A 15,912-nucleotide genomic window follows, 5' to 3' on the forward strand; every position below is an offset into this window, starting at 1 on the left:
CTCAAAAGTGCCTCCATAGTTAATGTTTCAACTACAGAATATATCATACAGTGTCTGTGAAAGTTACTGTTACATCTGGTGGCAGTCATGTGGAGGTCACAAGATTGAGAGCAGCTTTGTATCACACACTGTTTGAAACAGCATCTGTTTAAGATTCACAATTATTATTGGAGTAAATTACAGGTTCTGTTTATCTTGGCTATTGGCATGGGAGTTATGATTAGAGAAAAAAACAAACTGGCTAAAACAAGAAATGATGTTCATAGTCAGATAAAGATAACCACTATTAATTAACAAACACTGCCACCTGGTGTTTGCCTTTACAAATTACATAACTGAACTGCAAAATCTGCACAAGTGTGGTCCATGTATGTATTATACATAGTGATCAAGTACATATTACACATATTTATTATTAGGTGTTTAATTTCTCAATTCCAGTCCTACTTTATAGTTATCCTCATCATGAAAAGTGCTGCACGTACAAAAATGTTTTGTCTTATCTTAATGTTTTGTGTTATCCAGTGCACACAAGAAAGGCAGCTTATTTTACAGTTTTTCTCCATTGCTTTGGCTCATTTCACAAAACAGAAATGACATTCTCAAAACAACACGTGCAAACCTCCAAACCTCTGGGCAGTTGTTCACAACTTTTCATTTTGGGGGCACTGACTATTTATATGAGAAAATGATTTGGTTTTGAAGCATGAGTTAACTGTTTTGGGTGATATATGACCTTTTGAAGGTGATCTATCTAGTTTTGCTGAACCATTTAGGCTATTTTGCTAAATGCACGTGTTGCATTGAAAATGTAATTTCTGTTTCAAGAATTGAGCCAAAGCAATGGAGAAAAACTGTAAATGCCAAATACCTTAAGTCAAGGTCTTTTATTGCTTTATATCAGTTGCAGTTTCTCTCCATTGCCCAAACTATGATGAGGCTTGCAGCATAAACCTGCCATCACAAACCTGCACAAATACACTTCTGTTTTAAAATATTCTTCCACTTGTTTAAATTAAGAATACTTGTCTACAACTATAATAAGGGCATCTCAAATGCAATGGGCAAATCTATCTTGAGTGTTGTGTGTGAGGAAATCGAGATGTTAGTTTGTCCATCCAGCGTAGTTGTATTCTATATTAAATCACAAGTTACTCTTCCATTTGTTGACTTGGGAAGAATCATCTGCTGAATGAGATGTATAGAAATAACATATGTTACGATTTGAACATGTTTCGGTATTATATAACTTGATATGGTTTCAATTATATTTTTTATGTTTGGTAGACAAAAATTCAATTTCAGACATACCAATAGATATTTTTCCCTCCTTTTCCAGTTTTGTCAGGTGATGTACAAGGTTGACTTCTGCTGCCCTATGGAGATGTACTGGGGTTTCCTTTTGCAGAGAAAAAGATTAATGTACTTGTTATTGATTAAGCTTTTGGGACAGGACAGGGATGAGCTCCACGATTTTGGTAAATATCCTCATCAGACCAGTACACTGTATCAATGCTGAGTATGAAAAGAAGGATGGCTACTTTAGGACCCCCACCTTGTAAACAACCTTCACCAGCTCCATAGAGGAGAACGTCTTCTCCCCTGCCGCCTGGAGCACTCCAAGGATCTGCTTTTCCCTCAGGTTTCTGTGTGTGATGTACTCCTTAATCTTCGAGCTGGCATTGTGGACCACCGGGCCGTGACCTGACGTTACCCATTGTAAAAACGTTGATGTGGTTCCTTTCGTACTTGGTACTTCGTACAACGTTCTTGGTATTTTTATGGTATTTTGGGTACTACACCATTCATTCTAAATGCAATTGACAACCACTTGTATTGAAGTAGTTTAAAGGATAATTGTTTTTTCTATTCAGGGGGGGGGGATCATCAATTCTTAGGAAACCATGTGGTTTGAAGTGATTTGTATATTTAATCAACAGCAAACCTGGGTAAATCAGGTCAGCACTTGAATCTAGTAGGATGTGTAAGGACCTCATGTAGTCGTACAAGTCTTCAAACACAGCGGTTCCTTCACCGAGGATGCAGTCTCCTGAGAATATGGCCTTCTCCTCCTCCAGAATTAAAGCCATGTGGTCATCTGTGTGACCTGGGGTGAACAGGACCCTGTGTGTACATGTGTGACCACAAACACACATACAGACATCCACAAACACACATACAGACATCCACAAACACACGAGATAGAACAGATAGGAGCCCTGGATTTAGCAGCTGACATCAAGCTGGTGGCTTGTACATATCGCACCCCAATAACAAAGGACCCAGCCTCTTAATAACTCAATTAAACTTACTTTAGTGTAGCCCCCTCTGTTTCTATGACATCTCCATCTTTCAGATAAGTGTATATCCTTTCAGATCCTATTTTCTCGTGGGCTGGTGGGGAGCGAGGAAGTTTGCTGACTTGTAACTCTGTGGGGAGAAAAAAAGAAACAAACAGTCAAACTCCGGTGTAGCATACTGACCCAATGACTCTCTCCAGTGTCAGTCGGTGTCACAATGTCCTGCTCCTCACCTCCACTGATGTCCCTGCAGATGTCAGACACGCCACCTGTGTGGTCATGATGCCAATGGGTGACAATGATCTCCTGGATGGTGGTGTTGAACTGGCTCAAGGCTTGTTTGAGAGAACTTATATACTCTGGGACTGAAGGTTCTCCTGTGTCTATTAACACTCGCCTAAAAGCAAGAGTTACTTATTTTGGTGTAACATGTAAGTTTCACACAATTTACTTTGATTGCCGTAGCCTAACACTTCACTATAATACTAAGTAAAAAGAGACAGTTCTAAATTCAAGTACATTTTCCTATTACAATGTGTAGACCAGCGGCTGTTTAATTAATTACACGTGGAGCTAATGCTAGTTCAACAGTAGCCCTCATAAATAGAAAATAAAAGCAATGCACCTTTTGCCAGTTCCAACTAAATATGTGTTGGTTCCTTGCAGTGTCATTGGTCCAGGATTACACCCAAGAATTCGCACAACTCTGGACGACAACTGCTCGATTCGAGGGATTATTGCACTCATAGTTCGCGATTCTCCGTGATATAGAAGTAGAGTTCAAGTGTCAACTCAAAACGCTGTAGAGAAATTACTAATCAAACATAGAACAGATTAACGCCTCAAACAAATGACTTTTGAACCTTTCAACGAAAAGGGTCCAACATGCAAAAGTATAAACATGACCCCATGTGTAACACTATTACTTCCGGTATGACATTTCGTTTTGATTTCAATATAAAAGTTTATTTTGAACGTCAATTAACAATGATGTTAATAATGTGAATAAACCAAACGTATACAATATCAATGCATTGTTTATACCGTATCATGGAGATGGAAAACTGTTATTCAAAAGTCAACCAAAATTCTAAATGTCAGAAACAAACACGACGTGGTTACCAAGCTTTGTCGATAGGTGGGAGTATTGTCAAATATAAACTTATATTTTAGGAGTTTATAGGAGGCGTGTGGTAATGTATACTTAATGCATTTATTGTCCTTGTAAATTCATGTCTTAATTGGAGCACTACAATTTCTATACACTTTGCTTTATCTTAACCCACTGTTTACTTTGTGTAAACATTTTAAGCTGTTCAAAGTTAGCCTACATACATCGGTAAATGCGTGCACAAACTTTCCATTCATATTTTACTCCCTTTCAAATGTTTTATATAGTTTATGGTTTGTAAAGGACAACAGGATGGGGCCATTTAAGATACAGTTGACCTTTTTCTGACGTCTGCCCTTCAGACATTTTATTTAATGTCATTGGTACTCTTTAGTGTTTAACCCAATATAAAGGCATCCAATGCAGATTGGGCTACAAACTAAGGTGAGTCCTAATAAAATCATAAAAGGATCATGATAAAGCTAGGCCTACATTACACAATAGGGCCAATTCATTATTAAAAATAATGTTTTTGATATTTGCCTCCAATAAATTATGATCTATAATGATAGTACTTTACATCTCCATATTTACAACAGTGTTGAGAAGTAGCGGAGACCTTTCGTGAAATGTAACAGATTCCACATTCTGGGTATCTGCATGGGTACTGTTCTTCTGCCTTCTCCCTTTATAATCACACAACATAATAGTTTGTCAGTTTACCCGTAATCTCACATTATAATCACTCCTATATCCCCCCACCTCGCTCTCTCAACAGTTGCAAATTCTATATAAATGTAAATGACAGAGGGAAAGGAAAATAGAAATACAGAAATCTTGCCGTTGTATTTAGCCTACATTTTTAAAGAATCTGATGGCATTAGAGCGCAAATAAGTAAGGAAATCCAACAAAGGATATGGGCTTTGGTTACAAATCACACAATGTGCACTTGTTTGTAAGGGCCATCTACTTGGTCCTTCCTGAGATATTCTGGAGTGAGTGTGACACAAACCTACATTGAAATAATGTTGAATTTATATAGAACAGTATGCTGTTGGTAAGATTTAGACCAGGACTGGTTATTTTCCGTTATGAAGCTTATTAGGGCCTAATCTTTTTAAAGTAGGCTATGATGTGAGAGGAATTATTTCCAACATAAGTGTTCAATAAAACACAAAAAACTCTAAAACATTCAATTGAAATAAACTTCATGAAGGCAAGAATATTTTCAGTGATTTGAACTTCCTCAGTCTGTAGACACACTTCCAGTAAACTTGACTGCTCTAAAAAGACAGTGTGGAGAATCCCATTAGAGCCCTTATTCACCAAGCAATATTAGGTCCAGCACAAGGGTTTGAAAACAGGAGGAGCCCACTTAGGTGTGATACTTGAAGTCATGATTTTTAAATTTGGTGTTCCTGTGGTAGACTAATGTTTTAAAGTGTTTATTTAAGATGATCATGGTCAATACTGAGTGGCTTTAAATGGAACTCAGTTTGAACTCATATCAAAACATTATTTTGATATAATTTTTGTGACCGTGAAATGGAGAGAGGTGGGGCGAGGGGTGAGGGGGCTGATAGAGCACTAAAGTTCAAATTCAAAATCTGATTAATGTTATCATGATTTATTTTATTTATTTTTAATTAAAAAGCAGTGTAATTACGTTTCTCATCTAAAAACGTAGTTTTACAACAAATTAAATGAAGGTAGAGTTAGAGCGTGTGTGCAAGAGAGAAAGGGAGAGGGACAGTAGGAGAGAGAGAAAGGGAGAGGGACAGTAGGAGAGAGAGAAAGGGAAAGGGACATTAGGAGAGAGAGAAAGGGAGAGGGACATTAGGAGAGAGAGAAAGGGAGAGGGACAGTAGGAGAGAGAGAAAGGGAGAGGGACAGTAGGAGAGAGAGAAAGGGAGAGGGACAGTAGGAGAGAGAGAAAGGGAGAGGGACAGTAGGAGAGAGAGAAAGGGAGAGAAAAAGAGAAGGGGGGGAGCCCATTGGGCCGAGAGACCTGTCTTTAATTATGTATGACCGAGCAGGTGTACCAGGATGAGAGTTTTAAATATGGATTATAGATAACAGCCATTTTAGGATCGGTTCCTAATGTGCAATCTCTCCCCTGTCCTTCAACACTTTGCTTCAATCTTCACACATCAATATTTTATGGGAATAGTCAAAGATGCTGAGTCAGAATGATCTTTTCAATGTCTATGTTGAGTGTGTTGGCAGATTTGTATTATACAGATGTAGCCCTTCAGAGCCCTATAGCTTATCCACACCTAAACTTCACAGCAGATACAGTAATGTTCTTTATTTTTTTGTGAGAGAGATGGAAAGAGAGGGGTTCATGAGAGCATAGATGTACACAGGACATGGCAGCATATGATGAAACATGGTAGATATTGTGAAAAACTATATTTCAGAGAACAATGTAATATTCAGAGGTTTGCACAAGATCTGTCCAACCATTGTTCTTGAGTACCCTAGCGTTGTGTTTACGTCACCACTGAAGGATGTTTCAAATTGTAATCTTCCCGCCTGTTTGTGGTGAAGGTTGTCGGTGGCTTATGGCTTCTGTCACTTGGTTGTCAGTAGAGGTGAGTGAGAGACGCATGAGAGAGCTGAAGACAGGATATACTTCACATACATTCTACAAAATACAAACTGCATGAATCTACTGAAGTCGCATACATATACACACTCAAACACGTATACAACAACATCATGTTATTGAGCAGTCCATTATTGGACACAGCACCAATCAATGCATTTGTATAACAAGACTCTGCATGAAACCTACCCTAACCATTCAATCAGACAGAAAGTAGGACATAAAGCAGTCAGACAGACAGACAGACAGACAGACAGAATCATTCATTTCCAACCTGTTCAGACATATCAAGTTAGTCAGCTAGCAAGTCAGAGAGACGTCCAACCAGCCAAGCATGGATTCAGAAGAGTAACTCAGCCATTCAGCCAGTCAGCAAGCCAGTGGTCTAGACACATTAGCATTCCCTATGACTTCCTTGGCAGCTTGCTCCTAGCTCTTCACTGAAGTGGAGGATCCAGATAGAAAGATGTCTTAGTAATTAGGTTAATTAATACCAGAAAGATATTCACTTTGATCACATACAAAGAGAAAGAAGTATTTTGTCAAACATATTATTGTATATTGTATATTTATTTTCTGCTCTGAATACTAAATATCCTTTTGATTGAGCCAGAGAGGGCTGTTTGGGCAGGATGGAAATTAATTGACAACTTGTGTTTTGTTCCACCCTGTTTGGGCGGCAGTCATAAAGCCATTGTAGATGGCTTATGTAGCTGTTTATATTTCATAGTACAAGCACATATAGATATAGTATGTTAGTTTGTTATAGTATGACTATCGATGGGTATAAGCATGGTCTGTTAAGCTCTATTAAAACTTTAAACGGTGAAAGGTGATACTGAATTGTGCACTGTAGGAATAGCATTATGAGCAAATAGACGGGTACCGAAATGTAATTTACATTTTCTATCAATACATCATTCATACGATGTAAACAACACAAATTTGATACATGAAGACTTAGTTTATAGAGTTGTTTCCAAACCCCCACTCTCCTCCCAAACTGAGATGCACATGTAAAACAATGCAAATCACACAGCCCATCAGCACACATTTTTGACAGAAACAACTGTATCCATAAAATTCATAACTACCAAAATATATATGTTCGTGAACAGTTGTGTACTTGTTGGATTTGTACAGTTGTCAAAGCTTTCATCTTGAATTCCTGGATCAAACTGTGTTATCAGCATGACTTGATTGTTTTCGTTTCTTGATTACATATGCAGGTATGCTCATTTGCTGTTTGAAAAAAAAATCAGAAATCAGCATGTGAGTGTGAATATCTTGTGTGTACAACTAGCGTATGGCAATTTAGGACTTAGTAGTGGTGTATGTGTGTGTGTATGTGTGTACTTGTGCATATCCACATGTGTGTGTAGTGGTGTGTGTGTGCATGTGTCTGACCATGTGTGTGTGTGTGCGTGTGTCAGTGTGTTTGTCTTATGTGTGCTCACACGTTTACATGAAACAAGGTGGTAGATGTGAGAGATTGTTACTCAGCAGCTTGTATCCCCTCAGGACTAAATTATGGTGGCAACATTTGCCAATATGCTGATTCACTGCAGACCAGAGCAGAGCAATCGTCTCCTCTCCTTCGTCTGATTTGGATGGAAGCCAACTAGGGGGAAACTGTCAGACAGCTGCAGGAAGCCACTGATTAATCTGAGCAGTCATGGAGAAAAACAATCCTGAGGAGAGAGAAGGAGAGAGAGAGAGAAAGAGAGGCTTGGGGGTAAAGAAAAGTAAGGGGATAAAAAAGTAAGAGTAGAGAATAGATTATGTGTGTGTGTGTGTGAGAAAGAGAGAGAGATACAGCTGGAGAAAAGAGACCTGTCTGTGCATACATTGTTAAATTGTTAATAAGAAGACCTCTGACTGAGGCGTTGGGCATAAATTGGTGCATTCCTTTATTCTGAAGTCAAACCATGTAGCCAAATGTGGAGGAGGCTGTAGGGCTGCTTGGGTGCATTCGATATCACAACATGATTTATAGATAACCAATCAAATAGACAAGCAACTCAAAAGAAATAAGTTGACATTTCTTATCTGTTCTTAACAATTAAGTGTTGCTTTTTTTGAACCCATTTTAAACCTCCCCTCCTTGAAGTGATCAGATATGTGAAGGAATAGGTCGGAGTTTGTAGTTGTCTATGCAGTTGTATTTAAACCTATTATATTGTGATCAGTGACTTACCAAATGAAGGTTTCGCTCAAACGGAATCCAATGAATGTCATACAGTACCTTCTGCCTCCAGTTCCTTATCCAGAAAGAAAGGCCTTGGCCAAGTCATTGAAAACTGTAACAGAAAGATGACCTGACAGAAGGAACAAACTATAGGCCTACTATCTACTGCTATGTTCAGAAAAGGTTCAATGTTGACTACCCGGGGCTCCAAAAGTGATCCGCACTGATAACATGGATCAAGGCCGTTCCTTTTCCTTTTCTATTTAATTTAGCGAAGATGATTTCCTCGCTCTTCCATAGACATGTGGGCTGTGATTGGGCGTGAATCACTGACCTTTTTTTTCTACAGTGAGCAATAGAATTCACCTGTCGGGCCAGGGACCCGCATGTCAAAAGAAGTCTTAATCCATGTTAGCTTGCAATGTTCTTAATTGGGTCTCTTCCTATACACGTAGTCAATTTATTTTGGCCACACACAGTCTATGAATAAATGCAGTCTGAGTTTGAAAAGGGCCAGATCCATCTGGAAAGAGGCATTATTTTCCGATACCTAGCTGTGTTAGGCGTTGACGCGCTATAGCCTAGCATAGACTGATGAGAAGGACATTCTGTTATTCCTTGACCATTTTGAGAATGAGCTTTTTCATTCACAATTGTTTAAAATATTGTCAAACCATTCAGGTGAGAACAGGTAGAATGTAATTTCAGTTATTCATATTTGATCTCACATTAAGCTTCGCCCCAAATATTTAATCAAAGGCTTGTATGAATTCATCAAATAACTTAAAAATAAAAGTGTCCGGTCAAGAGAAAAATACTGACAACAAATACATGCTAGGCTTTGATGGGTGTCAAAGGAATATAATTAAAAGAAAGTGACTAGTTTGACATTACTAAGACAGGACACATACTGTTTATTTTCTTCCAGCACTATATTTTATTTTTTCTCTTCTAGCATTATATAATATATATGAGGCTGCCATCTCATTTCTCTCATGTCTAAAATACAGCTTCTATAAATCCTCATACAACCACTTTCTTTATGAAAAGAAAATATCTTAGAATGGAAAGCTCCTCGGTTAGATTGACCCTCAAAGAGAAGAAAGCCATGGTTGACACGTTTGGCTTTTCAAAGCACAGGTAAAGCCTTCTCTTTCATTCTTGGGATTAAGCCAAAGAATGAATCGAGAGATAATACCTACTTCTGATTGTGGAGAGAAATGACGATGTTGCTGTCAGATGCAAAGCTATATTGAATCCTGGATAAGACTCCAATGTTGTTAAGCTGTTTTCAGGTTAATGGATAGGTTTTTGGACTTGAACTATATAGTTAATCTCATTATGTGAATGGATTTATGCCCTAAGCAATACGTGTACAGTAAACAGGAAAGTCTTTTTTGGTTTAAGTGCAGGTTGAGAGACCAGACAGCTTTAGCAGAGTTGGTAAATTCTGTCAGTGTGAGTTCTTGTTTATATGGCCTTTTGTCTCGTCAAACAGTTCTAAATAAGAGTATTGGTCCAACCTGCCTTGTAACATAAATAAATATAGATAGATGGATTGACAGACAGCCCAAATAAGTTACATGCTCTCATATCGGATACAGTAAATGTGCATGAGCATTTTCTTATTATTTCTGCTAATGCTGTACATTATTTACTTTCTTTTTAATATTTCCACAACACAACTAATTACCTTTTTCAAAAACGATTTCTTTTTCAGTAGAGAGTGTCCACACAAAGTACCCTTTTTGTGATACAATACACATGAACACCGTATACACACAAACATGAGTCCAAAAAGAAGTATACTGAAGTGGATCTGTGATAGTGATGTATGTGGAAGTTACAGTTAAGCATTTCTGGTAGTTTTTCTGTTCCTAATATGACAGGAGCCAGTATGCTATATCTGTTCCCACCTGAACAGATCCTGGAAAGGTCGTGGCTCTGTGGTGGCCCATGTCCATCCAGCTAGGAGAGGAAACACATCACTTTCCCTCACAGTTTTCTCTTTCTCACTATTGGTTCAATTGGATCAGACACGCAGGTTGTGGATAGGCTGAGAGGTGAGGGGGTGGTTGTTGCTGTTGCTAGGATTCTGTTGCTAGGGATCACCGCTGTCGCTAGGCTCGGGTGGGGGAAACATGTAATGCATTATGGATGGTTGATTTTCTCATACAGACCTCATCTGAAATGCAGATGAGTTCAGTCCGCCCTCATTCCCCGTTTTCCTCATTTCTCTTACTCCTTCCTTCCTGGTCTCTCTGATCTACACATACACTTTATTCTGGGTTCATTAAAGGAATCAAGTTTGGGGATTGGTGAGCCTGCTATTATGAGAAGCCAGTTACTGTTCCTCGAACTCAGGAACATAGATACTGTAGTTGTTCACATGCAAAGGGTCAGTAACAGTGTTTTTGTGCGTGGGTGGGGGAGGGGCTTGATGCAAGATTGTCATCTCATAAAAATCAACCTACTTCTTTTAGGTGAGGAACAGAACAATGAAAGACCATTTTTAACACAAGAACAGGAAGAAGTAATAGTAGTCTTGAGATATTAAATGAGAATCCCTTCTTCAGAGGACAAACTTGGTGGTCAATGTAGCATTTAACCATGACAACAGTGTATTCTGTTACATTTCAGAGTGACTCCTCATTCATGTACTGGTTTATGTTTAATTATTATCCATATGAATAAAAATGTGGTAAGGTAAACGTTCTAGTTCATAAATACTTAAAAGACACAGTCCTGAAACAAACACATCAGGCAAGTACACTTGGTCTTGTGAAAATTATTTTAATCAGACTTGAACATTTACATTTACAGACATAACTGGATATACTTATCTGGCTCATATCGCTGGATGTCTTATTGCTATGCCATATAACTGAATGAAAATACTACTTCAAACCATACTCTGGGTAGGGTAGTACAGCATGTGCAGACTCTGTCTCTCTCTCCTAGTTGCTGACCACACTGCGGAATGTGTTTTTTACAGTAACATTTATTATCAGTTGTGTTCAATACCAGTCCTTCCCATCTCATTGCTCTTTTCCCTCACTGTGGCTACATGATAGAGAATCAAATAAAGATTCCTCTAGAAGTTTCAACCGGAGAGATCAGACTCTGGGGAAAAAAGCTTCACCTGTTGGGTGTTTAAACACCCTTGATAGGCTTGAAGTCTCTCAATACTTTCTGGCTGCCTACATATTCCAATGTATAACAGATAACCCTGTTATCTGGATTAGTGACAGTACCTCTTGGAATATGATCAAAACCATTGACTGCCTAAGTGCATGTTTTCATCGAAGGTGAAAAGCAAGCTGGCTTCATTACATTGTGAATAGGGTTTTTTTTAATGGTACATTGCATGTCACAGTTTTGGTTGTAAGTGATTCAGTGTGTACTGCCAACAGCGAAGGGTGAGTCCATCGCAATGACACTGCGGATACTCCAGAGTGAATGGTGATGCTGGTATTGCCAGGCTCATCAACAGACCTTGGCACAGGCATTAAGACCCTGGGCACTGGCGAGCACAAGGACACTGGAGCTCGGATTGGAAGATGAGTTACAGCTAAAGGAAACAAGCTCTTCATCGCTATGATCTTTCTCTCAGTCGAGAAGAGAAGCATGTGCAGTGAAACACCTTATGATAGAACTTTGAGTCGACTTCTCAAACAGCCATTTGATAGCTTAGGGTCACACCTAACCTTTTTCACTTTGAGAAAAAAAAACAACAACCATAAGAGGTCAAACTTGTATCAATAATACATACAAACAAAATCCCTCAGTAATTTATCCGATTATTACATGTTTTTTGTGCACTCCCTTTTCAACACTGAGTTCACCAACTGTAGCCCACTGTCATACCAGGTCTTCTCAGTTTCTGTCACAATCACTTTCATCCTAATGCCCCAATACAACAATTGTCTGGGATCACCATATAATTTGTAATTATGCAAAACTGTCTTCATGCCATGTGAAAGGAAAGCAATTTTTGCATGCAAATGCTTAAATTCCCTCGGAGTATGACGATTGGACATGTGCTGATAAACCCACTAATGATGAGTGACAGAAAGCAATATTGGGGTCACTACACGTGTGTGACACTGATGAAAATGATCAACTAAATGCCAGAGGTGTCCATGCAAAAGGAGATTGGCGATGAAACAGAGTGGCATGTTGGAGTCACAGCTATGCCTATTAATAACCCAGTTCAATTGGATTGTAATGAGAAAAGATCTTCACAGTGAGGAATCAAGGGATCTTCTCCAAAGATTTTGGCTCCTGTGGCAGTCATTCCGATTTGTAGTTATTTTACTCAAATCACCTCTCTGATGACCTAACTGACTCATGTTCAGGGTTTGGTTACTAACTGGTGTAGCACACTCCATAAGCTTAATAAAAGGAATTCTTTATGGCAGGAGTGTGCTCATAGCCAGGTGTAGAGAACTCAAGTTGGGAAGTCACTAGGTCCAGGTGAGTCCTGTGAATAAGCTCCATTTTAAAAGGATATTTTAGACCTGCTGAAGTACATGGCAATATTCACTGAAGTACCTTGAGCTATCTGATTTCATTTTACCATAGACCTTGACGATGTTGCTTTAATCAAGGATTGTTGAGTGTGTTAGTTTTTTTCCCAGTGTCTTCTAGTGTCACAAGCACATTTATAGATTTTGGTTTTGACATATGTGCATATATTCTTTGGTACCATGAGTTTTTAAAGTTCTGAATAGAAAAAGCAGAACCCTTTAGGATAATTAAAGCAATTTTCAATAGATTAATATAACAAACGCACATAAAATCACCTATACTGCACATAACTCTGACATCATAATATCTACAAATACATTGATTGACATATCCTAACATTCCAAATGCTAATTTAAAATGGTTCCATGGTTACACCTTCTATCTGGGTCTCTGTATGAGGGTGTATGTTTACAGTAGGTGGGAGGCAGTAGCTCATGTTCCTGTATGTGGCAGGAAGTGTTGACACAGACAGCATCGTTTTTCTGTAAATCCAAAAGCAGGATGGGTCTGCTAAACCATGTGAATCACCATGCAGATTGAAGGGGGATCAAAATAGCATCAGGCCATTTGCAGCCACTCTGGCTGACAATAAGGTGAGATTGGTAGGGGAGGAGAATGCCAAGCCCAAACTGTCAATCAAGGTGATGGAACTAAGACATCGCCCACGATTGGCCAATTCTACACCTCTAATGTTAGGTGTCCCTGTGAATATTTGATCTGTTATTGCTTACAGCTCTGCTCATGAAAAATGTAGGCTTTACCAATGGGTTCTACCAGGAGCCAAAAAGGACTTATCAACTTTTTATGGTTTTAGAATCTAAAATTTAGATAGTACTGTATCTATCTTTCAATGATTGATACTTTTGGACTCTTAAATATTGTAACATGCATGTGCAATTAATTTATTTGCATAAAGTAATTGATACATTACTCATCACATCCCATACTTTATTCCCAAAGTTGGGACTTATTAGTCAGAATGAGTTTTCTCATACTCTACATCTGCTAATTCATCTGAGAGTTATGTGAAGCATAATGTTTTTCAAAAGAAGCTATGTTGAGCTAGAAGACAAGCCCCAGACTGCAGATTTAAAGGCTATAACTAAAGGCTAAACTATTCAGATATAACAGATCAGTTCTCAAAATTGTTGTTCAACCAGATATTTGCCACCTACCCAGAATCTAGAGAAGACATAAAGAAAGCTTTAAAAGGAGATAATGAAATGTTGAAAATAACAACAAAGATTTCAAAGCACATAGAACGTGTTTGCAACACAACACTCTGCACTTTGATGATTGGGACTTTATTCACAAGAGCTTTTTTATCTTACTAAAAAAAAAACATTCAAGTTGTTTTGACTAATATGTACATACAGACTAATGGAATAGATCAGCAATCTATAAAAAAAAAAAACAGAAGGAAAATTGAGGTTTTCTAGTGGACAGCAGGAAAAGGATATCAACATTATGAGTACTAGCTTCAGTTTAGGAAATGAATAGATCACATTACATTTCATTAACTATCCTTGGCTTGTGCACAAAAAGTAATACCATGACTTGGTTTGCCTGAAATATGGAAAAAAATATTGCTAAACAAAGATTTATCACATTGAAGATAGAAATACAGCTTACACACATTTGACAAAATAATTAGTACTGTACTCACAACTAGTCATTACCAGTTTCTATAAGCAGTTTCTATGTGCGTTTTCCATGAAATTAAAACAATGAGTAAACACTTTGCAGTCAATTCTGAAAAAAATGGAGTCTGTGTTTTATCCCACTGATTCAAAAGATACATAAAAAGCATGCCTATAGGGCAAACTAATGGATTTAGTCTTTCCATGCTACCTTGGCTTGACATTGGCAACTACTTTTCATACTTAAACCATTTATGCTACATGAAGGAGCTGCTATAATAACTGAAAAATACAATTTCATTCATTGTACTGCTTTATTTGAGGCAGGCATTAGTACATTTTAAATCATTTGTTTTGTCTGTAACAGCTAACCAATATACGTATATTGTAAAGGTCTCAACAGTGAGAGGAAACATACACCTTGTGTAGTTACTCCTAATTACACAAAATCATCATGTTCCTAATCTAAATATCTCCATAGTATAATTGAGTAGTTATAATTTAGATCTTTTTTTGTACATCTCCAGTGTAAGAAATTAGAAGATACAGAATATTACATTTAAAATATGACTTGGCTAAAGACTCTTTTTTGTTTACAGAAGGGAAGGAGGCTGTTGGACAGATCATATTTTACAGACACACTTGTATAAATATCTAGAAATAATAATTATATGATAAACGCCTTCAAACCTATCACAGAGAGAAACATTGGTCAATCAGTAAGGTTGTTTGAATGCAATGAATCTTCAGTTTGAAATACAAGCTTCATAGGGGATCACAATATCGGGGTCTATGTACAACTCTTAATATCCAGTCACGGCTTCTGGCACAATGTTCACAAGAAGGAACAGGAGGAGGAGAGAAAAAGAAGGAGAGATGAAGGAGAAGGAGGGAGCAGAGGAAAAGTAGAGAAGAGGGGGTAGAAGATTAGAGGAGAGAGAGTGGGTGTGGAAGAGAGGGGATTGTGGGAAACATGAAGTGTTTTGGAGGAGAAGAGGGAGGGAAATGTGGAAGGGGGTGGAAGAAGAGGGGGAGTTGAAGAGGGTGGTATGAAACGAGTGGGGGGGGGCAGAGGGGAGTTTCAGTTTGGGGAGGAGGGGGCGGGGGTCTGCTGAGGCTTGGCTGCTCTCATTGTGGCAGAGCTTTGAGTATGGCGTTCACCTCCTCCGCAACAGCTGTCAATGCAAACTCAAACTGCTCCTGGGAGTGGAGAGAAAGAAAGAAAGAGAGAGAGAGAGAGAGAAATGGGGAAAAGAGACAGAAGGTTAAGCCATACAGAAACATCCCAAACCTAAAGGTATGAAACTTCAGATCACAGTTGCCGCATATAATTTGCATTTGCCACACATTTGCTTACAAGTGTTCTAATGTTGATAACCAGTAGGGGGAGTGAAACTGTAACCTATTCATATGTGAAGTATGTGTGTCAACCATGTAGACAAACTAACTGCTTGCTAACTTGTCTGAAATTTGTCCTGGGACATACTCCTATATTTTTAATACTACAAAAACGACATCACTTGAACAAAATAAA

The 15,912-nt window shown here is 38.4% G+C and overlaps 2 protein-coding genes across 3 annotated transcripts in view; both read right to left on the reverse strand.

Annotated features, from left to right (window-relative positions):
- Positions 1–408: 408 nt before the first annotated feature.
- On the reverse strand, positions 409–3,279 carry lactb2 (lactamase, beta 2). Of its 2 annotated transcripts, none has more exons than XM_084707553.1 (7): positions 2,926–3,279; positions 2,534–2,697; positions 2,313–2,430; positions 1,946–2,124; positions 1,556–1,704; positions 1,312–1,399; positions 409–1,185 (listed from the first exon to the last, which is right to left on the reverse strand). In XM_084707553.1, exons 1-7 carry the CDS (start codon positions 3,045–3,047, stop codon positions 1,145–1,147), a joined length of 861 nt encoding a protein of 286 aa, XP_084563679.1. In that variant the 5' UTR covers positions 3,048–3,279; the 3' UTR covers positions 409–1,144. The 2 variants fall into 2 exon arrangements, with proteins under 2 accessions (XP_084563679.1, XP_084563678.1); XM_084707552.1 differs by having other exon boundaries at positions 409–1,188.
- A 10,702-nt stretch (positions 3,280–13,981) lies between these two features.
- slco5a1b (solute carrier organic anion transporter family member 5A1b) overlaps positions 13,982–15,912 on the reverse strand; it is a 90,690-nt gene continuing 88,759 nt past the window's right edge. The window contains exon 23 of the mRNA XM_084706662.1: positions 13,982–15,578. Within this exon, the coding sequence (XP_084562788.1) occupies positions 15,507–15,578 (72 nt within the window). The 3' untranslated portion in view covers positions 13,982–15,506. The remainder of the gene's footprint in view (positions 15,579–15,912) is intronic.

This window comes from Hypomesus nipponensis, chromosome 10 (assembly GCF_054491055.1).
Source record: "Hypomesus nipponensis isolate SF chromosome 10, ASM5449105v1, whole genome shotgun sequence".
Classification (NCBI taxonomy): Eukaryota; Metazoa; Chordata; class Actinopteri; order Osmeriformes; family Osmeridae; genus Hypomesus; species Hypomesus nipponensis.

Excerpts from the sequence above, each read along its gene's own strand:
- lactb2 (XM_084707552.1), bottom strand. The coding sequence starts at position 3,047 with ATGAGTGCAATAATCCCTCGAATCGAGCAGTTGTCGTCCAGAGTTGTG. Across the intron at positions 2,698-2,925 it reads TTAGTTGGAACTGGCAAAAG|GCGAGTGTTAATAGACACAG; the intron begins GTGCATTGCTTT and ends TCTTGCTTTTAG. Across the intron at positions 2,431-2,533 it reads CTGCAGGGACATCAGTGGAG|AGTTACAAGTCAGCAAACTT; the intron begins GTGAGGAGCAGG and ends TTCTCCCCACAG.